General features: G+C 51.8%; 4 protein-coding genes across 4 annotated transcripts in view; 3 read left to right on the forward strand and 1 right to left on the reverse strand.

Annotated features, from left to right (window-relative positions):
• The first annotated feature begins 913 nt into the window (after positions 1–913).
• LOC128267410 (puromycin-sensitive aminopeptidase) lies at positions 914–11,094 on the forward strand. Its single transcript, XM_053004239.1, has 5 exons — positions 914–1,029; positions 1,632–2,089; positions 7,670–9,328; positions 9,411–9,688; positions 9,765–11,094. Exons 1-5 carry the CDS (start codon positions 954–956, stop codon positions 10,318–10,320), a joined length of 3,027 nt encoding a protein of 1,008 aa, XP_052860199.1. The 5' UTR covers positions 914–953; the 3' UTR covers positions 10,321–11,094.
• Positions 11,095–11,599: 505 nt separating this feature from the next.
• Positions 11,600–12,657, forward strand: LOC128267411 (vacuolar-sorting protein SNF8). The gene is made up of 3 exons (XM_053004240.1): positions 11,600–11,982; positions 12,053–12,326; positions 12,393–12,657. The coding sequence occupies exons 1-3, from the start codon at positions 11,643–11,645 to the stop codon at positions 12,526–12,528; spliced, it is 750 nt and encodes a 249-aa protein (XP_052860200.1). The 5' UTR covers positions 11,600–11,642; the 3' UTR covers positions 12,529–12,657.
• Positions 12,658–13,477: 820 nt separating this feature from the next.
• On the forward strand, positions 13,478–23,752 carry LOC128267409 (GATOR complex protein Iml1). Its single transcript, XM_053004238.1, has 12 exons — positions 13,478–13,526; positions 13,597–15,455; positions 15,525–15,732; positions 15,794–15,919; positions 17,193–17,210; positions 18,483–18,933; positions 18,999–19,173; positions 19,251–19,460; positions 20,123–20,197; positions 21,539–21,657; positions 21,942–22,373; positions 22,448–23,752. Exons 1-12 carry the CDS (start codon positions 13,478–13,480, stop codon positions 23,628–23,630), a joined length of 4,905 nt encoding a protein of 1,634 aa, XP_052860198.1. The 3' UTR covers positions 23,631–23,752.
• LOC128267412 (uncharacterized) overlaps positions 23,670–27,809 on the reverse strand; it is a 43,907-nt gene continuing 39,767 nt past the window's right edge. Inside the window, exon 6 of the mRNA XM_053004242.1 lies at positions 23,670–25,928. Within this exon, the coding sequence (XP_052860202.1) occupies positions 24,440–25,928 (1,489 nt within the window). The 3' untranslated portion in view covers positions 23,670–24,439. The remainder of the gene's footprint in view (positions 25,929–27,809) is intronic.

Here is a 27,809-nt window from a genome sequence, read left to right on the forward strand (position 1 = left end):
ATTCTTAAATAGGATAACATTACACTAATGCCAAGCGCAAGAAGAAGATAAATAAAACACACTACTCTAAACAAAATGGATCGTTTAGGACGAAATATGACGAAGAATCTTGGGTGCCACTAAACCTGGTAGCTGGCACTACCGCACTACCGTGTAGAACCTTCGCGCAAAAGTGGAAACAGCGAACCAGTTACATGCGTCTAGTTTTTAGCGAGGAATTGGCCAGATTGTTGAACGTACTCTCATTACACGACCCCTCTGAGCCTTTGCGCTGATACGGCCGTTCCCCTCTATTTCTTCGCGAGACAAAGATATTAAACACTAAACAAACCAATCTGATAAAACTTAGGAATAAACGGGAAAGGGAAATCAATTGCAATTGAACTGGAACGCCGGTGGAAAACTTTGAAAGTTTTCCCATATTTTTTGTAAATATCTTTTAATAAACGCGCGGAATAAAGCGGAAGCGGAAACTCGTGCACCGTATTCCGCGAGAGAATGATGCAAAGGGGCACGGAGCCGGAGTGTGGCGGAAGCAAAGGAAAAAGGAAACAAAACAGGCAAACATTGTTTATTTATGAAAATTTAAATAAATTATATATTACGACTAAATCCACTTGGGATGCAACTGGGCTCTCTCCTGTTGGAAGATTGCAGGACAAATAATTTAAATAAATCAATACGAGAACAACCACAACCCCAACGGCTTTCTATTTATATTGATGCTAGATTTTGAACTTCCGTCATCGATTGCAGCCTTCCATCACAGTCGGCCCAGCACAGCAGCTGTTTTCTCCCGCGTGAGTTACCTTTTGACAGCTGCCGTGTTTGCCGGTGACGCAAACTTGCGTTGGCGTTGTTTTTTTCGTGTGTGTCGCGATTGTTTGCGCTTCTGTTGTTTTCTGGGCACAATGAAGCAATAGTGTGCCCTCCTTAATCTGCCACCAGCAGCAATGCAGCAACTCCTGCGCCCAGCTCTATTCAATCCAGCCTCAAACACGATTCGTTCGGCACCGCGTTTCGGTCTAGGTATGTGATGGAAGTGCGCCTCTAGCTCCGCCATGTGTCACCCAAGAATAGCAACGCACATGAAAACCAAAGCAATAATATCGGTGCGTTTCGTTAGTTAATCGGAAATGGCACCAAAAATTGAATTTAATTCCATGTTTTGCGATCATTTCAATCCTTTCGTACAATCGGCAGCGGCACTCAGCTCGGTTACTCAATTTTTACGTAGGCTCTCTTTCTCTCTTGCCAGCGCTTTTTGGCTCTCACGGGAGATAGTTTGTCATCAGGTTCGCAGTGTCAAAGTTAGGTTCATAACATTCATAACATAACATTCATAAAGTATTTTGACGTTAGTAGGACAAATTAACAAAAGTTCAGAAGAATGTACTTTTGTTAGAGATAATAGAATAGAAAAAAAAAATTGTCATCGCGTTGGTGCGGTTCTTCGGTCGCCTCCGTTTCGCTCCGGTTCATCTCTGTGCCAGCCCGTCGCGATTCCGTTTCGTTTCGGTGCCAACTTTCATTTTCTGCCTCCGACTCCGACCTTCCGACTAACTGACCAGCCCCCCACGGTGCAATCGATTATTTTCCTCTCTTTTCGCTACGTTCACACTCCGGTCCAGGACTCGCAGCGTCGTCGTCAACCCGGGTGCATCCGAGTGGCTGGACTTCCATCACCACCACTACCGGCACCACTACTGCTATCAGCGGTTCTGGCGTGCGTTACTGTCGTCGACGGGTTGTGCCATCGGTCACGTCATCAGCGTCGTCGTGGAAGCCGCAGTTTGTGCGTGAAAAAAGTACACTCCCGCCGTCGTCTTTGTGGTCCGGTCGCTCCGGTCAACCCATCGGTGTAGTGTCGGAAGTTGAAAGGTCCCGATCGGAAGTGCTGCAAAAGTTACGCACCTTTAGCACCGCCAGTAGTGACGTGTACCAAGCCGGCCAATCCAAAATGAAGTCCTCTAGTAAACCCGAATTTCAACGACTGCCGACCAATGTGTTACCGGAGCATTACGAACTATCGCTGAAGCCGGACCTGACGGCGCTTACCTTCGAAGGATCCAGCACAGTGCAGCTGAAGGTAGGTGTCTCTGTGCGGGAAGTGGCGTGATCGTACCCAAACCCTTGCCACACACGCACACGTACGCCGGTTCCGTCGTACTCGGCGACCCGATAAAAACGCGGACGATTTCCTTATCTGTATTGCCTGATGGTCCTGACTCGGTGGCGGAAAGTGTGGTTATGTGGCACTCGAAACAACGGCAGCCCAGACAACGGGACACCTTATTTGCACTTACTGATAAGAGGAGGATAAGAGTGTTTTGAAAAGATCTCTTACAGAATGGCCGCCACGAAATGATGTCAATTAGAATCTAAAATTTAGTGACCAAAACGTGTTTGCATCGAGAAGGATGTGTGCGCGTGTTGGGTAACCGTCAATTGGTATTGTTTGGCGTTCGATTAATCAAAAACCAGTTCCGACGAAGCATTCTGCAGTTCCTGCCCGTCGTCGCAACGGTACACTGCGGAGGTCAACGACCCTTGGTCGCGAAATATTCGCGACGCCAGACACCTGTCAGACACCCTGTAAACAAACGCTCGCGCCCTTCTTTGCACTTTTCATGCCGCTAGGACTGTGGGGGCGCGCATTGATGAAAGCGGCCGACGTAGACGACGACCTGCTGACATTGACCGCCCTGACTCTTGCTTCTGTTCCGCTGTGAACACGATCGCGATCCCGCGGACAATTAGAGATCTTCCCGCGTTGACGGTTTCCTTTCTCTTTCCAATGGCGATTATCTTATTTTTCACCACACGCCACCGATTATGCTGATTTCAGAGCGAGGATTTTACTTTCACTTCGCGCATATATGCTAACCCATCAGCCATTCGCCGCACAGCTCACTGCAAATAATTTAAATTCTTACGGACGGGCAGAAGGGGGGTTGACCATCTAGAGCTACAACATTCACCCGCCGGCCTCTAAGCATCGGGGGAAAGGCCACCGGGGATCGGTGCTGTGATATTTTGTTGCACCAATGGTGCCGCCTCCGGGGCTCATTGATGAATGCCGACCCATCGGCGGCCCCCCTGTTGCGCCACTATGGGAAAGCTTCGTGGGCAGTACGAGGCAACTGATGATCTAACGGGGTCTATCGCTAACTTTCACCTACAAGAACCGGAAAACTTCCCTTTTAAAAAAATTGTACTGAATTAATACCCCGTTTTGAAAGACTACCCAAAATCCCTGTGTCAACTCAAAACTCTCCCTAGCGGCACCGGGTTTTCGGCACACCCTAACGGTACCGCTTTGTGAAATAACAAAATCAACACTTTCAAGGCGGAAGGAACAAAAAAACATAATTTTTTGTTTTGTTCAACTTTTGGACAGAAGGCTGTGTGCTGCCACCGTCCACTGCAAAGCGCAAAGAGGATCGACCGATCGCGAAACGGCCAACACCGTGCGAAACGGTACATGTTTTGGTAAATACAACAACATAACGGTACCGAGCGCTCGCAAGGCCCGAAGCGGGCCGTGCATTAGCATAGCAAAACAGATGTATGCTCGCCACAGGAACGGAACGGAACGGAACGGGGTGCCTCAACCCGTTGGAGGAGGCGGCCGAGGGGCGACATTTTAACCACCCAGCCGCGGGTCGGTTGTGCAACGTTGCGCGAGTGCGCAGTGTTTTGTTCCATGTACTCCACGCCGAGGTTTGTCTCTCTTTCAGTCGCTCCCAAGCAGCGAGTTTCGTTGCGAAAAGTGGCCATTGTCACGTACTGGAAGCGAGTTGCATCGCGCGGTGCATTCTTCCTGCCACTCAACGACCGATCCATCCCCCGCGTGTTCTGCATGATTGAGTGCCCGGCACGGCGGCGGGTGATGAAAAGCGAAGGCACTTTTGGATGGTTCAACGCGCAAAGAGAACCGGAAGTGGCGCGTGGGGAATGCGACCGTGACTCCACAGTGCGGCAAGAAAGTTCCAGGATCGAAAAGCTACATTCACGGTCGCTGTTTGAACTGCTTCAAGTGGTATAGTTACAAACGAATGTAGCTAGCAATCTTTTCTGCTGAATTCAATTATCAGTTGCGAATTTCGCACCATTACAACCAGCACGTTGGTATAATATTGGCAATACCGTAGTGGTGTAATTCCGCCCGAAGCATATGTATTTATGTCGGTGCCCTTTTGCCAACAAATCATAAACAACAGATCGTGCTTCAACAACCCACGATCGTCACTCCACAGACTTTGTGAGGATCAGTTCCACCATCCACCTTCACAAGATGCCGTTGTTGGGTTGGATGATTATTTTTCCTTTCCTGCGGAGGTTTTGAAGACAGAAACTGGTTTCGGTTGATTCTTTTGAAAGCTGTTTCCATCGATCTTCGGTTCGGTGTAGCATTGTTTTGATTCAAGTAATTTTATGTAAATAAATTACATTCTTTCTTCAGTACTAATTTATTTTATTGAGTTATTCAAAATAATTGGACCACTCCATTGGACATGACCGACGACAACAGATCGATCGTTTGATCCATTGATCGTGTACGGCAGACACTGTCCCTTGTCGCATTTCAATATTCCAACGCCTGCACGCCGCAATCGCACGCAAGGGTTGTCCCGTCCAAGCGCTTAGAAAATACAGGTTCTTACCGGAGCGTGCTATAAGTGGCCATTACTGGTTTCTTGTTAACTGGTGGCCCAAGAAAACCCCACACGGGCTCTTACAAACTGCGCTCAAGAATAGAACCGACCAATCCGTTGACGCCTACCGTTGACGACTTCCGGGACATTCGTTACGGGCCGTTTTTGGCGCCACCGTTCGCTGATTAGGAAAGAGGTTTTTATTGTTGCTCGGTCGGTTGACCATTTCTTTCTGCTTTCGAAGTTCCAAAGTTTCCGGACGCTATAGTTCTCTATATTATTAGGAGCAAAATTCGAGTCCCATATAGTGGCAGCACGCGATAGTGTCTTCCTTTTTTGCGGGACAGCATCGATTTCACTTCAGTGGGTCTTTTAGACATGAAAACGGGCAGCCTTTGTCCTTGGGCGGTTTTTGGGATAAAGATAATCATCTGTTTGAGCTATAGCAGCCCCCAAGGAAGCAGCCTAACGAGGACGATAGAGTGTCTCCCCACAACTTGACCTCATCATTAGGCGATCTTCATTAGGACGGAAACAGATACAATTATTGTTGAAGCGATCCATCGACCATCTCTTGAGCTCTAGCCACTATATACTTACAGGATCTATATAATTGGTTGTATGTATCGGCTGTAATCGGTATATGTAAACAAAGACATCGCTAAGGATGTAAAACAACTAAATCATCGTATTATATTATTGCAATTAAATACTGATCAAGAAGTTTATTATGCAAAATATCTAACAGCCGACGGAATTGCAGGAATGTTTGCCTATTGCTGACCCTCCTTCCATCATTGCATACTGTCCACTGCGCAATCGTTGATCATAATTCCTCGCCACGTCCAGCAAAAGCGCGGCAGGAAAAGAGAATGGCCGCATGGCGCAAACATCATAAAACACGATGATTGCGATCGCCGCCGATGCATGCCAGAAGTGGGTTGCCTGCCGTTGCATATCGTGCTGCGGTTGGTGGCGGCGGTGTTGAACCCCGTTCGCGCTGATTTCCTGGCCCCTAGGTAGAAGGGACATAATGTTTGGCCTTTTCGCTTCGAACGGTACATTTCTCGCGGCCGCAGATCCTATCTGCGACCCTCCGCGAAGAGGGGGCGGCCCCTCTGGCGGAGTTTCCTTTCTAATAGTTCTTTCACTTTCACCTTCGCGAAGGCGTGCGCCAATGCCAACCGCCACCGCGCGCGGGTCTCGCTTTTTACCCAAACTCTACTACGCGCAAACGCCAAAGAAACAGGAACTTCTCGTCGACTCGTTCGCCCGCAGTAACGCAGGGCCACGTCTAATCCGCGGGGTTCTCGTAAACCGCGCTTCGAAACATGTTCGCGTCTTCTCGTGTATGCCGCGCTTTTTTCTTTTCTTCGCGAACTCAACCACCACTCGCTAAATCGTCATGTTTATGACGGGTCTTTAACGTTCCCAACGCACCGAAACACTAAGCCGAGCGCCGATCGTGAGAAAATGGCCTTTTTGGTTGTTTTAGCACTCGCCCGCCTCCTTCGCTTTTTGTTTTTCGTTTAAACTGTTTTTACTTACAAGTCACGGTGTCGCTGAAGATTTGTTTTTGCCTGTGAATGACTATTGTTTTTGTTCTTTGAGCCCCTTGACGAGTCAAATTTGCATAACTATTGCGTCCAACACCAACCAAACCTTATGTTATTATCATATTCATTGAAATATTGGGCGGCTTTGCCACAGAAAGGGCCCTCTGATGTCGTCGTCGCTCGGAGTTGCGCTGGGTCCGCCACGAATGAATCAAAGCATGCTTCGCCAAATGTTGCGTCTCGGCGTCCAGCCCGTCAACCCCGAAGAGAAGAACGACGCGAGACAACTCTTTACCAAATTCGTGCGCAAATTGCCAGAGGCCGGGGGAGCCCAAACTCCGGAAGATTCGGGTCCAGATCCGCGAAGATGATTCGAAAACAGGTTTCCCTGTTCACCGATCGCTTTGAATCACCCGGCCCCCCGACCGTATCACGCCTCCTTACCGTAAGACTACCGGAAACGGTTGCTGGTTTGTCGCGTAAAGTATTTGTGCAAAAAAAACTGGCTAACAGAACTGCAAACTTCTGAGGAACACAAACTTGTGTGGCCCACACTCGAGTGTGTTGTACGAACAATTCGCACGATCATCGTAAGATATTTTTAGTTCAGTAAAGTAAAGTGGCGATTCCTACAAAGAGCTTTCCACCCGTTTAATGTGTTCCTCATTTTTAAAATCAGAACTGGCTTGCCAAATAAGGGATCGAAGGTAGCTTAATAAGAGATAGACACAAAAAGAGAGAAGACTCTTAGCAACGATGAATGAAACGAAAGCAAAAGTCTTCGTGAAACGCCACGCTTCGTGGCCGCGATCTTGTGTTTGGGTGGGCGAAAAAGTTCGGTTCTCCGATCATACGAAGGGGTTTAATTAATTCTTCCATTCGTATGCGATCGTTGCACCGCGTAAATTTTGGTTAGATTCAATTTAATCTTGGCTTACTGAAAAATAAAACACTAGGAAAACAATCTTTTGGCCAAGAATTTATTTTAAGGATTCCTTATATTGGGTCATTATTTTAGCGAAACTTTCGACATATTTTATTACAAAACTTTGGTGTCGTTCATATTGTACCTGACGAAAAGCGTCATACCAAAGCGGTGTTGAAGCAAAAAGGACATATTTCATTATGCATTGTGCAGTATTTCAGTACTGCGCCAAGCCACGATCTTTTCCCGGCCACATCGAGGTATAAATTACCTCCGTAGGGTCCCCCAAAAAATGTTGCGGACGATGTTGACAAATATAAAATGCTGTCCCTCGCGGATTTGGATCGGATTTTGCTATTTAAAGCTACGTTTTCGTTTAAAATGCGTCTGTCTTTTTTGGTAGCAGATTGGAGGTCAAAACGGGATACTTTTTATACACAGAGAAAAACAATACTGCGTTTCGTTTTACGCGGTAGCCCAAGTGTGTCCCAAGTGTCGAGATTGTATTAAAATTTCCTTTCCGTTTGCAGGTAAACACTCCGACGGATCGCATTACGTTGAACGCGCAGGACTTGAAGATCCTGAAGGCGACGGTGACGTTCGGCGGTGGTGGCGGCGGTTCGGCCGAACCGATCGCCGCGAAGGACATCGAGTTTGATGACGGCCAGGAGACGGTGTGCTTCGTGTTTCCGGCGGAAATTCCGGCCGGGGCCGCCTCGCTAGCGGTCGAGTTTACCGGCGTGCTGAACGACAAGATGAAGGGCTTCTACCGGAGCAAGTACTTCACGGCGACCGGCGAAGAGCGGTACGCGGGCGTGACGCAGTTCGAGGCGACCGAAGCCCGCCAGTGCTTTCCGTGCTGGGACGAGCCGGCGCTGAAGGCCACGTTTGATATCACGCTGACGGTGCCGCGGGACCGGGTGGCCCTGTCGAACATGCCGCTGCGCCAGGAAACCACCTCCGAGGACGGGTCACTGCGGGTGCTCCACTTCGACCGGACGCCCATCATGTCGACCTACCTGGTGGCGGTGGTGGTCGGTGAGTACGACTACGTCGAGGACCGGTCGGCCGACGGAGTGCTGGTGCGCGTGTACACGCCCGTCGGGAAGCGTGAACAGGGCCGCTTTGCGCTGGACGTCGCGACCAAAGTGCTGCCGTACTACAAGGACTACTTTAACATTGCGTACCCGCTGCCGAAGATGGATCTGATTGCCATTAGCGACTTTTCCGCCGGTGCGATGGAGAACTGGGGCCTGATCACGTACCGTGAAACGTTCGTGCTGGTAGACCCAGAAAATACGTCCCTCATCCGGAAGCAGTCGATCGCGCTGACGGTCGGGCACGAAATCGCGCACCAGTGGTTCGGCAACCTCGTGACGATGGAATGGTGGACGCACCTATGGCTGAACGAGGGCTACGCCTCGTTCGTGGAGTTCCTGTGCGTGGACCATCTGTTCCCGGCGTACGACATCTGGACGCAGTTCGTGACCGACATGTACACGCGCGCCCTCGAGCTGGACTGTCTGCGCAACTCACACCCGATCGAGGTGCCGGTCGGGCACCCGTCCGAGATCGACGAGATCTTCGACGAAATCAGCTACGAGAAGGGCGCGAGCGTGATCCGCATGCTGCACCACTACCTGGGCGACGAGGACTTCCGCCGGGGCATGAACATCTACCTGACGCGCCACCAGTACCGCAACACGAGCACCGAGGACCTGTGGAATGCGCTGCAGGAAGCGAGCAGCAAACCGGTCGGGGCCGTCATGTCGACGTGGATCAAGCAGATGGGCTTTCCGGTGGTGCGTGTCCTGTCGTCGCGCCAGACGACGGGTGGAGGACGGGTGTTGCGTATCGCACAGGAAAAGTTCTGCGCCGACGGGTGTCAACCGACCGAGCCGTTCCGCTGGATGATTCCGATCAACGTGTCCACGGCGAAGGCGGCCAACGCAGTGTCGACGATGCTCGATGGCGATACGGTCGAGATTACGGTCGACGGCGTCGCGGAGGACGACTGGGTGAAGATCAACCCCGGTACCGTGGGCTACTATCGGACGCAGTACCCGGCCGAGATGCTGGAACAGTTCCTTCCGGCCATCAAGGACATGTCGCTGCCACCGCTCGACCGTCTCGGGCTGATCGACGACCTCTTCGCGCTGGTGCAGGCCGGTAAAAGCTCCACCGTCGATGTGAGTTCCCCGAGAGAGAGAGCGCGCCGTTTAAGCTTGGCAAAGATTAACCATTCATTTTTTTTTTGCTGTCCCTCCCCAGGCACTCAAGGTGATCGACGCGTACCGCAACGAAAGCAACTACACCGTCTGGTCGTCGATCTCGAAATGTCTGGCGAAGTTGCAGCTTCTGTTGGCCCACACGCCGATCGAGCAGGAGTTTAATGCGTACGGTGTGAGACTGTACCGGCCGGTGGCCGAGAGCCTCGGCTGGGAGGTTAAGCAGGGTGAAAGCCATCTCGATACACTGCTCCGATCGCTTGTCCTCAGCCGGATGGTGTCGTTCCGGTGTCCAAAAACCGTTGCCGAAGCGAAACGAAGGTAGGCAGAGTGGGGCCACATCCATTCGAATGGTCTTTTACATACTACCTCTCTCTCTCTGTCTCGTGTCGCACAGATTCAAGGAGCACGCGGAGGGCAAGTGCGTTCTCCTGGCCGATCTGCGCAGCTCGTGCTACAAGGCGGTCCTCCAGAACGGCGATCTGGAAACGTACAACGAGATGCTGCGCCTGTACCGGACGACCGACCTGCACGAAGAAAAGGATCGCATCTCGCGTGCCCTCGGCTCGATCGGCAACGTCGACATCCTGCGCAAGGTGATCGAGTTTGCGATGTCGGACGAGGTGCGCGCCCAGGACGCGGTCTTCGTGATCGTGTCGGTGGCGATGAATCCGCGCGGCCGCGACATCAGTTGGGACTACTTCCGGGAGCGCTGGCAGGTGCTGCTCAACCAGTACGAGGGAGGCTACCTGCTCGCCCGGCTGGTCAAATACCTGACGGAGAACTTCTCGACCGAGGAGCGGGCACAGGAGGTGGAACAGTTCTTCCGCGAGCACGAGTTCCCCGGCACCGAGCGTACCGTGTCGCAGTCGATCGAAACGATTCGCCTCAACGCGGACTGGCTGCGGCGCGATCTCGACGCCATCACCGCCTACCTGAAGCAACAGAAGTAATCCATCGGCCGGCCGCTCGACGGGTTTCTACAGTCGCGATCACCAAAATGCCCCTCAACCGTGTGCCATCGTCCTAGAGAAACGGGGTCCTGCCGCGGAGCGTGCGACAGCCGGATCCTGGACAGAGAGATGCAATCGCCCGGGCTCGGCTCTTGTGTGTGCGTGTATGTGTGTAAAAGGGAAGCGCGGTGCTTCCCCCGTGTGAATATGCGTTGTGTGCATGCGTGTGTTTAGTGCATTTTTCGCACAATGGTTTTCTGTTTTGTTACTTCGTTTGTTATCTTAGAGAGTAATTTCGCTTGCGTAGCGTAACGGTCGGCGACCGGAACCGACTAAAGTTTCACAGGCATGGCAGAAGCGCGCGTTCATTTTTCTAGTTCGTTTCCATTTTTGTTGCTTGTTTATTTCGTTTGGCTTTTGCGTTCCAAAAGAAATGCCTGTATCGTTACTTTTTCCTTTCCATTGCATTGCATTTAAACCAAAGTACGCACGGGGAGAAGGAATGTAGAGCCCTTTGGGCTAGGAAGCAGGAAGGCCACTTCGTTGCCCCAAAAAATATTGACCGCGATCCTCCTCGGGTTCGTTGCCTTTTTCCCCTATCTATTTATGTGTGCCCGCGTCCTTGCGTACGACACTGAAAAGCAACACCAAAAGTACGCAAAATCATAAATCACGCTATCAAAATATGCAAACGAGGACAATTATCACATGAAAGCAGCTCCCCGAAACAGGTGGAGCAAAAGCAGTACACCCTAAGTTTGTATTTTAACGAGCAATAAAAATTAGAGCAAACTGTGAACAAACGGAGTTTCTTTCTTGAACCACCCTAGTAATCCGAAAGCCGCTTCGGGGGAATTGCGAAGCGTGACATCAATGTCCTTACCAGCATTGTTTTCCACGTAATTTCGGATTAAAAAAGAATCGAGTCGACGTTGTTCCTTTCTGCAAACATTTTCCGATTTATTGACCCAAAAGGACATAGAAAACAATCGCATTAATCCTTTAAACTGCCACGAAATACCGTTTCGAAAACGTGCTCCACGCGCGCGCAACGTGCCACGACGCGACGACGGCGCGCTTCTTCGCGTGCTTGAAAATCTCCCCATCGTAACAGGGTAGCAGGATTGGCCGCCTGTGAACGGGTACCGTATCTGCTTTACAGCGGCGCTCCGCTTCACGGCATATTTGTTTACAGCGGCCTCCTTTGACAGCTGTTTGTTTATTTGGCGCAGAAAACGTAAACAAACCGTCGCAGAGTTTCGGAACGGTGCAACGTCCGTCCCCGCTTTATTAATCGAATTGTGCCAACCAGATTCGTAACGATGAGAAGACGTGCCGGAGTCGGAGCCATCCAGAAGCAGCGCCAGGAGGCGGAAAAGTACAAGGACAAGGGCACCGAGCTGCAGGAATCGCAGTTCGAGCAGATGGTGAAGCAAATGGACGCCCTGAAGGAGAACCTCGAAGACTTTGCCGCCAAGCATCGGAACGAGATCAAAAAGAATCCCCAGTTCCGGCGCCAGTTTCAGGAGATGTGTGCCGCGATCGGTGTCGATCCGCTCGCGACCGGCAAGGGTTTCTGGAGCGTCCTGGGTATGGGCGATTTCTACTACGAACTGGGCGTGCAGGTTGTCGAGGTTTGCCTAGCCCACAATCACCTGACCGGTATAAGAGCCTCGTTGAACATGTAGCCCCCCGTTCGCGTGTCCGCTAACTTGCCCCGTCTTTTGCGCAGGTGGTCTAATGGAACTGAACGAACTACGGAACCGGCTGGTGGCTGCCCGGGGAAAGCGCCAAATTCACCAGGAAATTACGGACGAGGACATTCTGATGGCCACGAAGAAGCTGAAAATATTCGGCAACGGGTTCACGGTGTACCCGGTCGGCAAGTCGCACATGGTACAATCGATACCGGGCGAGCTGAGTCTGCAGGAAACGGCCGTACTGAGTGCGGCCTCCAATCAGGGGCAGGGTTACGTTACCGTGTCGTCGCTCGTGAAGGAACTGAGGTAAGCCATCGAGCCGCGCGTAATCCGCGGGAATAATCTGCGACTGCTCTGTTGTTTTTGTTCTAGCTGGACGGAAGCACGAGCACAGCAGGCCATCGAGAAAGTGCTCGGCGAAGGAATGGCGTGGCTGGATGAACAGGGCCATGAGAAGTCCTACTGGTTCCCGAGCTTGTTTGCTGGCAGATTGTCGGCGAAAGGATGAAGGATCCCCATTCGATCGCAGCAAAACAAAAGTTGCCGTAGCGATCCAATTCACGCAATCGCTACCGTCCCTAAGCTTTAAATGTATCTACTTTTACCGCTGCTAAGGTAATAAAATCAACGGATTTCGATTAACAGCACGAAGTATGATAGCCGGCCCAGATTACCTTCTAAAGTCACAGTCAAAGCCGCAAAATAACCGACAAAACATCCCTGTTCACAGAATCTCGCCGATTACCAAGGCCGCAGCATCGGCAAGCATCGGAGTTGTATTCAGTTTACAGCGGCTCATCAGCAAAAGGTAAACAAATCAAAACGTCATTTGCTTGCTAGAGATCCTATGCATGAGATGCGCGTCTCTTCTCCAACGTATTGTTTTGCTTTTCAGCTGTAGCCGTGGGGTTGCTTTCTGCATTAACTGAAATGGATTGGAGAGTGAAAAATGAAAATATAATGCCCTGAAAAATGTTTCCACACTTCATTTCTATTTAATGAGTGATATTGGGAATGTTTGCAGCAGATAGAATAAAGTGAACAAACAGTCGAAGGAAGCTAACGTTGGGCAATCACATGCACGAACAGAATCTGTCAAATAAGGAAACGGTGCATGGATCGGCAAGGAGGCGGTGCGTGAAGCAAGTCTTATCGTTGTTGATTTCCGTGATCCCTGCTGTGCTCGGCAATCGGCATTACGGCGAGAACTTGCACGTTAAAGTGGCGGCATTAAAGTCACCCTCCATTCGGAGCGCAAGTTCCAGCACCGGAGTGCTACGCTGCATAAGTATCTCTTATCAACACGGTCCGACGACGGCGCGGTCGCTATCACCTTCGTATTTACCATGCTAGCGATCAGAGCATAGCGGAGGACAGCAGCAGAGTTTGATCGGCAGTTCCCGCCGGAACGACGACGGGTTTGCAGTTTCCACAGGGAACGCTCGGACGTCGCCAACATGATGCACAAACTGTTCAAACTGGTTACGCACCAGAAAACATTCAGCAGTGAGTGAGCTTTACCCAATACGGCCGTCTCGGTCCGAGAGCCTTACCGTACGTGTCATTGTCGTTACAGCCGAAGACCTGGTGCTGAACCCAAAGGAGCATCCCGAGCTGAAGCTGCACGACATAGTCGAGATCTACCTGCCCGAGGCCGAGGGCTGTCGGTTGCTGCTGCAGGTCACGTGCCTAAACAAGGACTTCAATTCGCGCGAAACGATCAGCGTCGAGGTGAATGTGGCCACCACGTTCAACCTGAAGGCCTACAGTGATGTGTATCTGCGGGTGATCGACCCGGCCGACGTGGCCCTTGACTCGGTGGAGATCACGTTCAAGGACCAGTACATTGGCCGATCGGAGATGTGGCGTCTGAAGACGCGCCTTACGCGTACCTGTGTGTATCTGCACAAGAAGATCGAGTACTGCGAAGGCTGCATCCGGTGCCAGGTGTACGAGATGTGGTCCCAGGGTGAGCGTGTCGCGTGTGGCGTGATCACGGACGACACGAAGGTAGTGTTCCGTAGCAACACCTCCATGGTGTACCTGTTCCTGCAGATGTCGTCCGAGATGTGGGACTTTGACATCTACGGCGATCTGTACTTCGAGAAAGCGGTCAACGGGTTCCTGGCCGATCTGTACAAAAAGTGGCAAAAGCTGGGCAGCAACCACGAGGTCACGATCGTGCTCTTCTCGCGCACCTTCTACGCCGCCCGCAGTCTGGACGAGTTTCCGGCGCATATGCGCGACTGTCTGCAGATCGACTACCGGGGCCGGTTCTATGAGGATTTTTATCGTGTGGCGATCCAAAACGAACGGTGCGACGATTGGAGCACAACCCTCGTGCAGCTCCGGAGGCTTTTCACCGGCTACCGGGACGTGGTGCTCCGTTACCACGAACGACCGGCCGGTGAGCAGGCAGTGGGCGGAGCGACGGTGCGCATACCGCCGGCCACCAACTCGACCGCAGCCCAGGGCAACTTTCTGGAGGTGCTCAACATCTCGCTGAACGTTTTCGAGAAGCACTACCTCGACCGGAGCTTCGATCGTACGGGTCAGCTCTCGGTGGTCATTACGCCCGGTGTCGGCGTGTTTGAAGTAGACCGCGAGCTGACCAACATCACCAAGCAGCGCATCATCGACAACGGTGTCGGCAGTGATCTGGTGTGCGTCGGCGAACAGCCGCTCCACGCCGTACCGTTGCTCAAGTTCCACAACAAAGACACGCACACGTCGATCGATGACTACTCGATGCCGCACTGGATCAACCTGAGCTTCTACTCCACCAACAAGAAGATCGCCTGCTCGACGTTCGTGCCGCGCATCAAACCCCCGCCAGCGATCGGTGGCAGCACGACCGAGCCGCAAAACCACCCGGCCCTGCCCCTTCCCGGTGCCGACGGAACGGCCGCCGGTCGGCTGAGGTTACCGAAAACGCCGGTGGACAAGACACACGAGTACATCCACAACTGTCTGTTCGATTACGATGCGTACGACGATCAGATCTTTCAGCTGCCGCCGGCCCACGGAACGAGCTCGTTGCAGCGGATGGCGCGGACGAAGAAAACGTCCGTCCCGAGCCTGGATGGGTTCGGGACGTACGCGCGGACCTGCGAATGGGAAGCGGATGCGATCGGGGCCGCTTCGAGGTTGCGCCGAAAGATGTCCGATCCGGACATTCACCACACTTCGAACAGTTTGCTGAACGTGAGTGTCGCCTCGCACAGCAGCTCACCGAACACGAGCGACATCCTTGGGCTACCGAAAGTCACGGGGCCGTTGGTCGCGGTGAGTGGCGAGAGACGCAGTGGAGCATTCGGTTCTTCCACCGGGCCCGTCGTTCGTACCGGGCGCGCCCTAATCAATCCGTTCGATCCTTCGCACGTCACCATCAAGCTAACCTCAAACCGACGCCGTTGGACGCACATCTTTCCCAAGGTACGGCCACCTGATGGTGATTTAATGAAGCCAATTCTATGAGCTGTTGTTCCACCGAATATGTTCCAGGGGCCAGAAGGCGTGTTGATCCAACAGCACCACTACCAGGCGGTACCTGCCGCTACGCAGCCAACGAGTTACTTTGTCGATCTTGACTCGAGCAGTGACTACGCGCACACGTCCTCGTGCACCTGGGGCCGGGTGCGACACAGCAGCACCACGTCTTTCGACAGTCGGCTCAATGAGGACGATTTGAAGTGGATTACCGAAAACGGGGGTAAGCGACGCGTCAAGGGTAATATTGTTACCGGCTAACTGGCGGCGGTTTCCGTTCGCAGGAAATCGGAAAAAGTCAATCCTACATTCACCCGCCGGTCCGCACGTGCCGGTAACGCCATCGAAAAGTCTCACCCTGCTGTGGGGTGCGACCGGGGAGCAGGAGTGGACACCGGCCCTGACGACAGGTACAGAGAGTAATACCCGGTTCCGTACTCGCGCGCCTTCGTGTATTCGCGTTGTGTTCCGATTGTGACTTTCCTAAAAACCAAAGTGATTTACTGTTTTCAGCCTACCACACCTACCGATTGTGTTCCTCCTTCCCCTTGTTTTGGGCCGTGTCAGCCAATCTTCCTTTTTTGTCGGTTGCGACCGATACACCATCTCTCATTCGGCCATTATTTGATCTCCCCCAATCGATCCTCATTCTAATTATGCGAGCTGAACCTTTGATCGGCATTCGGCACGCTTCGAACTAAAACAAAATTTTTAACCGATCAGTTTGGCGATCTTCAGTTATGATGCACTCCTAACAATAGGCGCCGGACACTGTTCAGCGCCTGGTAGTTTGGGCAATTCGTTCTCCTTAATTTGAACTTATCCAATTCCATTCTTATAGCATTCTTAATACCATACCAAACACCATACCAAATCCTTCCATCTACTCTTCCCCTAACGGCCACCGATCGCGCACACTGATCGTGCGGCTAGTAATGGTTTTTGGTTTTCCATCGCAATAACCGTATGATTCACACCGCCATTTATCTTACTTACTTTATCTGTTTTGTTTCAATCTAATCTTTACATGTTTGCGCTTCCGTGAATTCCTCCGTGTCACCATCACCCATACCGTCGCCTTCAACATCATCATCACACACGCAAACAACAACTAAATCTCACGTCGCACACATCCGATCAATCCGAATATGGTTTGGCGAAATTGAGAAACATAATCCGTTGCACCGTGTCGATGTTCGGGATCGATACTACAATCCTCCTGAATTCTCTGTGCTCTTTGTCCCGGAGACGGAATGTTGTTGGATGTTATGCTGCATATACTGTGGCGCATACTTGCAAATTGATCTCCACACGCACTCGCACTATGGCCGGTTATTCGATGATGACCACGATCGATTGTACCCCGACCGACCGCGACTATATGTATCGATCGTTGCTACCGTACGAATACGATCTTTTATGTCTCTCTTTCTCTTTCTCTTTCTCTACTTCCCTTCGTATGTGTGCTATCTATGTGTTATCTACCTTCTCTGCCCATCAACCATCTCCGTCGTTCCATCATCCGTGATCCGTGTGCGCACACCTGACGATGATCCTCGCACGCTCCCGCAACTGTGACGTCATGCTGTGCCCCTCTTCGAACAAAACAAACCTGGTCGAACCAAAAAATCGACCCCGAAAAAAACCAAATCCACAATCCGCCGAACGGACTTCCCGGATCAGCCGGAAGAGTGATCATAGGTTGGCTACCAATTTTCGTCTTTTATATTCCACCTTTTTTTTTAAATTAAATTTTCCCTCACGAAATCTGCACCATTAGCTCTAGCTCTATACCGATTCCTTCAAACCCACTATGCAATCCTTCGCACACACACACCCACACACACACACACACACACACACAGACCTTATGTTTTCGCACACCCCCGGGGACCAACAAACTCCTTTACTGCTAAACTTCCACCGCCACACTAGTCTATAGCTGCTGTACGCTGTTGTTCCCATCCTGTCGGGTTCGGGTTCCCAACGGACGAAATGTCCTTTTGCTCCTCGGTACCGATGTCGATTTAGCGCCCCGTGTCTATAGCTTATGTGTCCCGCTGTTGGTTTTGTGTAGTGCACATCCTTTCTTCTCCTATAGCTGTTGTCGCTGCTTCTAGTGGTCCTCTGCGTAGTTTGTGTTGTATAGAAACCGATTCACCGATGCTTGCCAAAACCTGGTCTGTCTTTCTGTTTTCCCTTCTTTTTGTTCAAATCTCTTCAAATTCTATGTTACGTGTTGTGATAATTCCCGGTGACTTTCCCATTTCCCTCTGGTTTTGATCTCCTCTCCCGTCGTTGTAGATAGCTTTCCGTTGTGCCCTTTTGCCCGGTTGTGGTTGATTTGATAATATAAATATGTGTCATGATTCTATTGTAAATAGATTTCCCCGATGTTTTGGAATGACCCTCCAACGAGCCATGCATTTTAAGATCCTTAAGGCTTTCCTCGAAAGTCAGAGCGAACGTATTGTATCTTGCGGTACACTTTGATCCTCTTCGAACGCTTTTTCGCTCTGTAAGTAGGCCGTAAGTTGTGCCAAGTCAAGTTCTCTGTTGTTGCTGTGCCACGCAAAGCTCATCCTTTCCGATCGCAAACCATTTGATCGTCTCCATCGCGCATCCGTTTGTGTCGATCAGTAGCAATGTGTGATCAGCAGCATGTTTTGCATGATTGTTCGAGTTTACTGAATGGTAGTAGCATGACTCATTGAATGGCATTTAATTGTAGAGTGGAAACGTTCAGCATGGTAAACTAACACTGTGATCGTTGATCTGTGAGACAGACTCCTAACAATGGGTACACAATGTGGTGTTTGGTGCGTTTCATAATCTAATTAATGGTGCTTTCTGCTTCCTATCCTAATGGACCACCCCCCTGGAAAGAAAGAGCTGCGCAGTGGAACATACTAAATGTCTTAATGTCTATTTGCTTGGCCACAATGTTGCGCGTGTGTGCACTCTGTGCTCCAGGAGTCGACTGGAAGTCGCTTACGATTCCGGCCTGCCTACCGATCACGACCGACTACTTCCCGGACAAGCGGTCCCTGCACAACGATTACGTCGTGTCGGACTACACACTGCTGCCGGAGGACTTCAACGCCGACTACGCCCAGAATCGGGCCGTCTACAAGAAGCCCCTCTCGACGGACGAAGTGTTCAAGGAACTCGTTTCGCAGCGACTCGCGCAGGGCTTTCAGCTGATCGTGCTGCCCGACAAAAGTGCCACCAACCCACCGCAGGCACCGTGCTGCGGGGGCCACTTGCAGCCCGCTTCGTACTTCTCAAGCCCAGCGTCGTCCAGTGTGCTGCGGAGGCAACCGCCACAGGAAGCCACCAAGGAGTATCTGCTCTCGATCGGTCGTATCTTCCATCGCATCACGCTCAGCGGTTCGGCCATCACCGTCACACGCTACCGACCACGGTACTGCACCACGGCAAAATATAGCGTTAGATCGTCACTACATTGGTTCCTTTTTTCTTCACCAGCCACCCGTACCCGCCGATCAACGTTGACTATCGGTACCGGTTCCACGCACCCCAGCACGATACGTACGAGGTGAGTGGGGTGAACTTTACCACCGAAAAGCTGGAAAACTTCAACTGGAACTACATGGATCAGTACATCTGTACGCGGGGCGATACCGACTATCCGCTGCATGAGGTAACTACGCCGAGGTCGCCCCTATTCTGTGCCAGCATCACCAAACGCCCCGTTCCCTCTTAACCGCACTCTCACAGAACATGAAGTACTGGCGGTATCGGATGTATCTGCTGCCGAAGGACGATCCGGCGATGAAGAAAATACTGGACGGCACGGTGCGCCGGTGCGATATCTACCACGAGGACAGCCCGTTTCCACCGGAGAAGCAAATTTGCAACGACTTCGTACGGTTCGTAGAAGCGCACCTCAACAAGATCAAGAAGATACCGACCGCCAAAAAGTCCCGGGTAAGTGTGTGTGTGTCGTCCTTCCCCGGGCCAAAGATCCTTGGCCACCGTCGTGGCGATTTACTGCTGCTTACAGCGACGAATGTGTTTTGCTGCTGCTGCTGCGTGTGTGCTGTTTGCTAACGAACCGGATCCGGACTGCTGCCGTCAGTCGTCGCCAGTACCGGGGAACCACACGGCGGGCCACACGGAAGCCGTCGTTGTGATCGTCTTCTCACACCGTTTGTAGTGTGCTCTAATATCAACGCAGGCATCATGCTCTGTCGATTGTTGTTGCTCCGTGACTAATGCGCCACGATGCTGCTGCCCGTGTGCTACTGCTCTCTCGATAACTCGTTGATAACACACGTCGATCGGCCGTCAACGTAAAGTAGCCGAAAAAAACTGTGCGTTGCTTTCAGGCTTCAATCTGTGTGTGTGTATGTGTGTCCTCTCTATTCCGTCGTCGCGATCGTCGGCGATCTAATGTCGCTGTCGTAAACGATCGTTCGATCGGTCGAAAATATTATGTTTTCTCTACCGAAAGTTGCCAGTTTCAGAATTAAGAGCCTTTTTCTTCCTTCTATTTCCATCTGAGAGAGAGCATTATTTAACACACCTGCCGCAGTCGCAGCGCGTGAGTGACAAGGTGTTGCTACACAGAGATCACACTTATCTTACAGGAAGGGCCACGCCAAACGCACCTCACCAGACGACGCCACAGTACCAGCATCCTGTCGAGGCCACCACCCAGCCAGGTGTGCGAAATATTCAATCTAACCGATTATCCCCACGTCCCCACGTCTCGCCTCCCCCCGGCGTTGGACCCCGGGCTCCCCCCCCCCCCTCCTGCAGTGTGTATTGTTTTGACAAAAGGAAGAGAACATTATACTTTCGGTGGCCGGCAAAGGTTTATAGGTTGATCGCACGATCTCTCCATTTTTGGTGGTTTTTTTGCCAGTTTTGTTTTTTTGATTCACAGCAGAAAGGAGATCAACTTTTTTTCTACAAAATCAACCTTTAGTCGCACTTTTCGGATGTTGTTCTTTCAAACTGTTGCCTCTGTTTAAGTTTCCACTTTTGTTGCATTCTGTTCCGTTTCTATTTCTATCTTCGCTTCATTCGTTTTATTGTTTTGGTTTTGGTTTTTGTTTCATGTTTGTGTTTTTCTACGGATTTTTGCGTTTATTTGTTACTTTCCGGATGATTTGCTTCTTAACGTTCAGTGGGAGGCCGTTATTTTTTATCGTCGGAGTTTGGGACGTTTGGGTGTTGCTTTGTGCGTTTTTGTTTCCATGCTTCCATGGGCGGTTATGGTGTCCTGTTCTCTTTCTCAACACACAATTGCATACCAAAAACTGGTTACGCCCCGGTTTAGTTTATACCAACTCAATTCTTAACTTACGTGGCAGCTAATGTATTTTGTCTTTTCTTCTCTCCCCTCCATCCGTGTCCGTGTTCCGTTGCGTGTCCTTCGTTGAACAAATTTAACTATTTACGCTCCAAAATCACAGGTTACAGCACCGCAACCGTTCCGGGAACGGGTCTTCAGCAACCGTCTGCCGGAGAAATCGAGGTTCAGGTTAATGCCGCTTTCCTTACCAATTGACTCGCTCTCTGTGGCCGCGCAGCTTTGTGTTGGTGTTGGCTTGGTTACTGTTGCTTTGTTGTGATTCTATTTGTTTTGTGTTTGGTTCCCGTGCTTCTTCTGGCTAGCAGACCTTCGTTGCTTCGTTTCGTTGCCCCCCATTAATCCTGCAATATTTCTGTGGTCTGCCGCGAGCCGTCATCGTCATACTATCGATCGCGGAGTGATCGGGATGATTGGAAATCGTTAATTTAATTCCTCACACGACACGATGAAGGATCGAAACGAGCGTTTAGTGTGGTGATGGCGATCGCGGCCAATGCTTTAAGATGCTTAGACCTCCGGTACAGTGTGTGGTGCGTGCTAGTGCCACATTTGAACCCCTATTCGTTGCACATTCGCAGGCGCGTGTGGTTTTATGTCGTGTTTTGCCACTTCCGCTTCTTCCTGGGCCCGTATTCTTGGCTTATTGGCATTGCTTTATTTCTAAAACTCCAAATTTCTCTTCCAGCATGGTGGATGGGTTAAAATGTATTATAACGGCACTAGCAATGGTAACCATCATCACCAACATCACCACCACCACACTCCCGAACGCTTTTATTTCCCTAGCCCTATCGTCGGTAACAGGTTAGTGTATTTGGCCACGCGACCCGAGCGAACCCTCCCGCGGATCCTTTTGTCCCGTTTTCCACATCATAATCCGTTCCCTTCATTTCACACGTCAAACTCGAACGAAAATGGGCTGCATGCATGGCCTACTAGAGTAGCCCGTTGCTTTGTTGCTTCTTCTACCGTCTAACAGCGCTTCAGTGTGATGCCTCCTCACTACTAACACCGTGCGTGTGTGTGTGTGCTGCCAATGCTTACTCGATCGGTGGTTTCCGTGGTAACACTATTCTCTCACGCCCCAGCATCCTGACACGGACCGGGTCGAAGGTGCTGGACAAAAGTGGCAGTGCCCTTCAGCAGGGGGGCGGTCCGGGGGTCACCACCGCGAACGCGGCGGGGCCGGCAACTCCGACCGGGCCACCACTCACGGTCAGTTCGATCGGCGGCAAAACGACGGTCGACGGGATACCGCTGTCGACGCTCAACTCGGCCACCGAACAGGGACTGCCGGAGGATGCGGATGATTTCGGGGGCGAAAGCACCAAACTGAAGGCGACCGCCACGTTGCAGGAGATTTTTGATGCCATGCGCCACCCGGAGCACGGTGTCGGGTGCCTGGGACCGGCCCAGAGTATGCCGTCGTGCACGTTCGTGTCGTACGATGCGATCAACTGGCTGCAGAACCGGATCGAGGGTCCGTGCAATCCGCTGGAGATTCTGGAAGAAATGAGACGGTAAGATAGGGTCGCGGTCGCGGGTGTCACCTTCAGTTCGTCGATTACCCAAATATGCTCCCTCGCTCTTTCAGTGGTCGGTTGATTTGTCACGCTTCCGGCGACTTTAACAAACCGGTCGTGCCCGGCTTCTGCCTGTACTACGTCGCCAAGCAGTGCAAGGAGTCACCGGAGTACGTGCCGCCGCTTGGGGATTTGCCGGCGTTCGAGAACGAGTGGATGGAGTGCGAGATCCAGCATCCGGATCTGACGAAACCGATCCTGCCACACGACCGTGGAGTGCCGGGCTTTCTGCGCGAGTCGATCGACCCCGACGAGGACGACGCGCTGGTGGTCGATGGGTCGCTGTACAAGCAGACGCACCTGGAGATTGACATCGGCAACAAATCGGACCGCATCGAGTGGGGCCACGCGCGGTACCACCAGCGGATGCTGCCGGGGCACGCGTACGAGATCGTCGTCCAGTGGATTACAGCTTCCGGTCCGATCGTGTACGATCTCATCTACGGCTGGTGCCGGAAGGCGCAACCGTGCGGCTTCCAGCTCGTCACCGTCCCGGCGGATCCGCTGGCGGAACCGTTCACCGAAAAGTCGGACCCGCTGCGCGGCCCAATCTTCATCCCGCTCGACACCGAGTGCCTGAAGCAGCACCGCAGTTTCCTGTTCGAGGAGTTCCACAAGGAAACGTGGCCCAAGCGGTTGCTGCTGTTCCAGGAGGAGATCGTCCGGCGGTTCGGCTTCATGCGCTGCACGGTCGAGACGAAGACAGGCTCGAACCAGGTGTCGCTCGACTACCAGTACGTGCACTGCAGCGGCAACATGTTCCTCCTGGTGCCAAACCCGAACCTGGGCCTCCGGTCACGCCAACGGTTGGCATCGGGTGGGAGCAGCACGAAGAAGCCGATCAATCGCTACTCGGCGTCCTACGAAGCCCAGGTGGCCGCCCCGGGTGCCGGTGGTAGCGGGGCGGCCCCCGGTGGCCACGAACCGTCCTACATCACGCGTCACGTCACCGGCAAGGGCAACACGAAGGATGACTGCGACGTGAGCCGGCGGATCGGGTTCCTGTGGTCCTGGAACCATATGATACCGAACAAGAAGTGGAAGTCGCTGGTGATCGCACAGACCGACGATCTGTTCCAGCTGAAGATGTTGCGCGATTTCCGTGAGTTCTGCAGCAACACCGACCAGCGGCTGGTCAACTTTTGGGAGTCCTGCTGGGAGCTGAAGGAGAAGGCATCGATCGAACGTACCTGAAACACGTCGCCAACAGAACGTCGCCGTTACACATTTGTTACCGCGTTTATTCGTCTTTTTATTGACACAAACTCTTGGAAAACTGTTGCGAAAGTGGGAGCGAGCACGAACACCAAATACACGCCACGCAAATATGTTTAAAAATCACGTCCTTCCTGTCCTTTTCCATTCTAATAAAATCATCCAGCGGATGCGTGGCACGGGGCTGTTGGCATTGGGCCCCCTTGCATTATTGCTTCTCATCTCGCATACTAATAAAGGAGGGCTTAAATCTCGAATCTCGTCTCTGAGCTGCCGTGTCACAGTAAGTTATATTGCTTAGCTATCTAAGGCGTTCCGCGCAGTATTAGTTCGTTTTCCCGTTAGTAGTAGATAGTAGACCTCTCGTAAAAGTTCTCTAAATGTCCTACAGCGTCTAGATTATTTAAAAAAAAGTTTCATAAACTTTGGCATATTTAAAGATCTTCTTCCGGTGCGCGATCACCCAACGCCGATCTCGTTAGATCATCCACCAGCACCGTTCCGTTGGGTGGAGTCTACCGTTTCCCACCTACCGATTATCCGTTTCGGTAGCGTTAGGGTTTCCACCTCACATTCTCTCACTGGGTGACGCTTGACCGAACGCTTAAAAGTCGAATACAAAACTAACACCTTATCAAAGAATCGATCGTCTCACTTTAGGCCCCCCGCCCGGCGAGTCGAATGAGTCGCGGTTTGGGTCCATCTTCCGGTTCCGGTTTGTACATTTTTGGTTATCTGCTCACCACACTTCGGCCTCGGTCTCCGGCGTGCTTGAGTTTACTTATGTCTCACATGGTCGTCTCGGAGTCGGGCGGCGTGTGATAGTTGAGATTGTACGCCGGTGGTCCACTGTTGAGGAACTGCATCGCCCGGACGCTCTCCCGCGAAACCGATCGCCGACTCGGTAGCTGCGGTACCGCCATCGGATCACTCGAGACGGTGGCCGCGGTCACCTGGCCACTGGCAACGGCGGGCGTCGTTAGACTGGCGAACACGTTCTCTACCATCGTTCCCCCGGCAGCCACCGGTGGTGGCAGCCCTCCCGGAGGGGACCCACTGTAGCCCCGGTTCGTGATTCCACCGGTAGGACCCCCGACACCGCCGCCGGCCGTCAGATGATACGAGCTGAGGGGACGCGTTCCATGAAAGTTGGAATAGCTCGAGCGGACCGACGGTGGTCGGTTGGGGTTCCCGTTCGTGCCGTAGTACTCCTCGTTCAGCTCCGGGCTGTGGTTGGCGAGGTTGGCGTTCGAGTGCTGGTAGACCGGGTTCGAAAGGCCACCGCCGACGCCACCGTAGAATCCCGTCGATGCCGTCGCTACCGCCTGTTGGGCGGCATGAGCTGACGCCCAGGATGTTTGCTGCTGGAGCAACGGGGAGGACGAGTTCATGTTGTAGTAGATCGGATCGATCGGGCTGGTGCCGTCGGGTGGTGGCGGGAGCGTCGGTGGCGTGTGGATCGGATGGCGATGCGGTGGCAACGGCAGCGGCAATTGCTGTTGCTGTAGCAGAAGTTGTTGTTGCTGCTGCTGTAGCTGCAGTTGCTGTTGTAGCTGGACTGGTTGTTGTTGCTGTTGCTGCTGCTGTTGATGGCCACTGAACGTATTCAGGTTGTTGCTGGCCACGGTGTTGACTCCGTCAATCACACCGGAGCCGAAATTGTTAAACTGACCGAGGATGTAGTCGTTGTTCAGGGACTTTAGGTTCGACTCGGTCAGGTCCGGGTTTTTGTTGTGCACGAACGGCGGGAACGTCTTGGTGAGGGTCATCGTGCCCGCGTCGTCCATCACCGTGCCGCCGCCGCCGGTGACTCCGCCGCCGTGTCGATGATGATGATGGTGGTGATGGTGCTGTTGATGCTGTTGCTGCTGCTGCTGGTTGAGTAGCTTCGTGACCGGGTTCTGGTGCATCATTTTGCGCCGCGAAGCCCGCGTGCTGCTCCGATGGTGGTGATGGTGAGCGCTACCGCCTGTGGCCGCAGCACCGGCCGCTGCGAGAGATGCTGCAGCGGCGGCCGCTGCCGCCACCCGGCGGCTACTCTGCCGGATGCTGCTGCCGGCCGTGGCACCGCGTTGCATCACCGACCGGCGCTTGACGCGCCGTGGAGTCATCGGTTTCGGGCTCAGCGACGACGGGACACCGAGTCCGGTGCCGCCCGCAATCAGCTCGTCATCGTCGTACCCGCTGTTCGGGTGCGCCCCCCGGATCGTGTCCACCGGGCGGCTAAACTCGACCGAGTAGAGGGACTGCCGGTGCTTGGCGCCCTTCTTGCTATTTCTGCCGGCTGCCGGACACCAACACAACACCACAAACGGCCGTGAATCGAAAGCAAAGAAGACGGAGAAAGAGGAACGGGAAAGAAAAGCCACGACAAGCACCGTCCGTGATGAAGGCCGTGAAAAGGATCGAAACGCAGGTGATCGGTGAATTGGACAGAAGACAGAAGAAAAAACAACAAAAACAAGAACCGAGCGTCGTACCGCGAACAGGACGAGAAAGAGAGAGAGAAGAGAAAGAAAAAAAGGGAAAAGAAAAGTAATGAAACAAACGAAAATTAGTAAAACATATTTGCACGAGACACGGGAAGTTGAAGAGTGGGGGAAAACAGATAAAAGGGGTTTGGAAAAAGGATAATGGGTCGTGAGGGAAAAGGATCAGCAATACAATAGAGAAGAAGCGCAAGAGACAGGGATCTTGCGCGAAGATCATGCGATTAAAGGGTATCAATACTAAAGAGCAAAGTAGTTAGGTTAACAGAGCTTTGGGTTATTTCGTTACTGTTACTGGTGCTAGTCTCCGGCCGAAGCTGTATGAAAGAACGGTCAGCAAAGGTTTCTAATGTTATCAACGCGTTATCAACCCTATTTCAGTCGTTACCGTAAGAATGTAAAATTTACTCCATAAATACTACTAACACTCGTCGATCTTCCTTGGTTTGTAAACTAAGATACTTTCCTACTGTTCCTATGTTCTTGACTGTTTTCTCCTTTTGATGCGTACTTGTTCATCTTTTTTACTTGTGTACTACGTAGTTCTAAATATTATACGTCTATTAAAGTCTAAATACGAAAACAATACTAAAATAAAATGGACAAGGCTAAAACCTTACGTTGGAACAAACATAGAGTGTTTCTGATATTTAAAGAGGAATGAAACTGAAGAATCACAACAAAAATTCCCCCTCGTCCTGCAGTAGAAGTCCACGAAGGAACACTCTAAAATTAGAACCACTTTTGATCACGCCAACCAAGGGAGACCAAATAAAGCTGCGAGGTCATTGTTAATGCAGTGCCCGGCATTATCGCATTATGATTTCATTATTCCCTATCGATCGAACCACCCGCCGCCGTGTGTCCTTCAAAGGTCCGTGGCGTAACTTGAAATGCACGTGCAGGAAGAAAGTATAAAAGACCCGCGCTGCAACGTGCGTGCGTGAGACCCCCGTGAACACTGGAAACACATTGACACACAGTGAGGGTACCACCTTCACGTCACCACCTTTTCGCTCCGTCGCAATCTACCGGCGAGACTAGCACTTACCCGGAGCAGGGCTTTCCGTGGGTTGGTTTTGGTTGGAATGCATGATTTAGTAGGGCGGGAGGGGCTCCGCCGGTCTCGTCACCGGTCACTGCGTGGGACACACAGGACATGATTGGAAGTAATAAATGGTTGTCGAAATAGATACGCCATTTGTTCCCGCTGGGACCGGAACAGAGCAGTTGACCGATGACGGGTGGGAAGAAAGTGTTACGGGAAGGAACTGGCGGCTTAAAGCATAGACGGTTAGAGCCGGAAAAAGGCCCACGGCGGCTAGGACCAACCGGCTAGGACACTTTGCTAAAGGATAAAGGTAAGAAATGTCAGCAAATCAAAAAGGAACCACAAGCACTATAAAACGGTTAATATGAAGCACCGTAGACCGACACCAAATTACGTTATCCACTAAATTACGTGCATATAAATGGGTCGTGTCGAAAGCCGTTTTAGAGAGGATCGCGAAATGAAGAATGTATATGGCCCGTGTGATGAATGTAGAACACGTTTAACCTCATTGGCCAGATCTACTCAACTACCTTCTATCTACAATAATCTGCCAACCAAAGCTGAACAAAAGCCGCAGGATAATCGAACATAAATAGGACACTACTGAAAGATAAC

Source organism: Anopheles cruzii, chromosome 2 (genome assembly GCF_943734635.1).
Source record: "Anopheles cruzii chromosome 2, idAnoCruzAS_RS32_06, whole genome shotgun sequence".
Classification (NCBI taxonomy): Eukaryota; Metazoa; Arthropoda; class Insecta; order Diptera; family Culicidae; genus Anopheles; species Anopheles cruzii.

Bases quoted from the DNA above. Each gene is read 5' to 3' on its own strand.
- LOC128267411 (XM_053004240.1), top strand. From the start codon at position 11,643: ATGAGAAGACGTGCCGGAGTCGGAGCCATCCAGAAGCAGCGCCAGGAG. The intron at 11,983-12,052 runs GTATAAGAGCCT...TCTTTTGCGCAG, and splicing joins AGCCCACAATCACCTGACCG to GTGGTCTAATGGAACTGAAC. The intron at 12,327-12,392 runs GTAAGCCATCGA...TTTTTGTTCTAG, and splicing joins TCGCTCGTGAAGGAACTGAG to CTGGACGGAAGCACGAGCAC.
- LOC128267409 (XM_053004238.1), top strand. From the start codon at position 13,478: ATGATGCACAAACTGTTCAAACTGGTTACGCACCAGAAAACATTCAGC. The intron at 15,733-15,793 runs GTAAGCGACGCG...TTCCGTTCGCAG, and splicing joins GTGGATTACCGAAAACGGGG to GAAATCGGAAAAAGTCAATC. The intron at 19,174-19,250 runs GTAACTACGCCG...GCACTCTCACAG, and splicing joins CCGACTATCCGCTGCATGAG to AACATGAAGTACTGGCGGTA.
- LOC128267410 (XM_053004239.1), top strand. From the start codon at position 954: ATGCAGCAACTCCTGCGCCCAGCTCTATTCAATCCAGCCTCAAACACG. The intron at 9,329-9,410 runs GTGAGTTCCCCG...GTCCCTCCCCAG, and splicing joins GTAAAAGCTCCACCGTCGAT to GCACTCAAGGTGATCGACGC. The intron at 9,689-9,764 runs GTAGGCAGAGTG...CGTGTCGCACAG, and splicing joins GTTGCCGAAGCGAAACGAAG to ATTCAAGGAGCACGCGGAGG.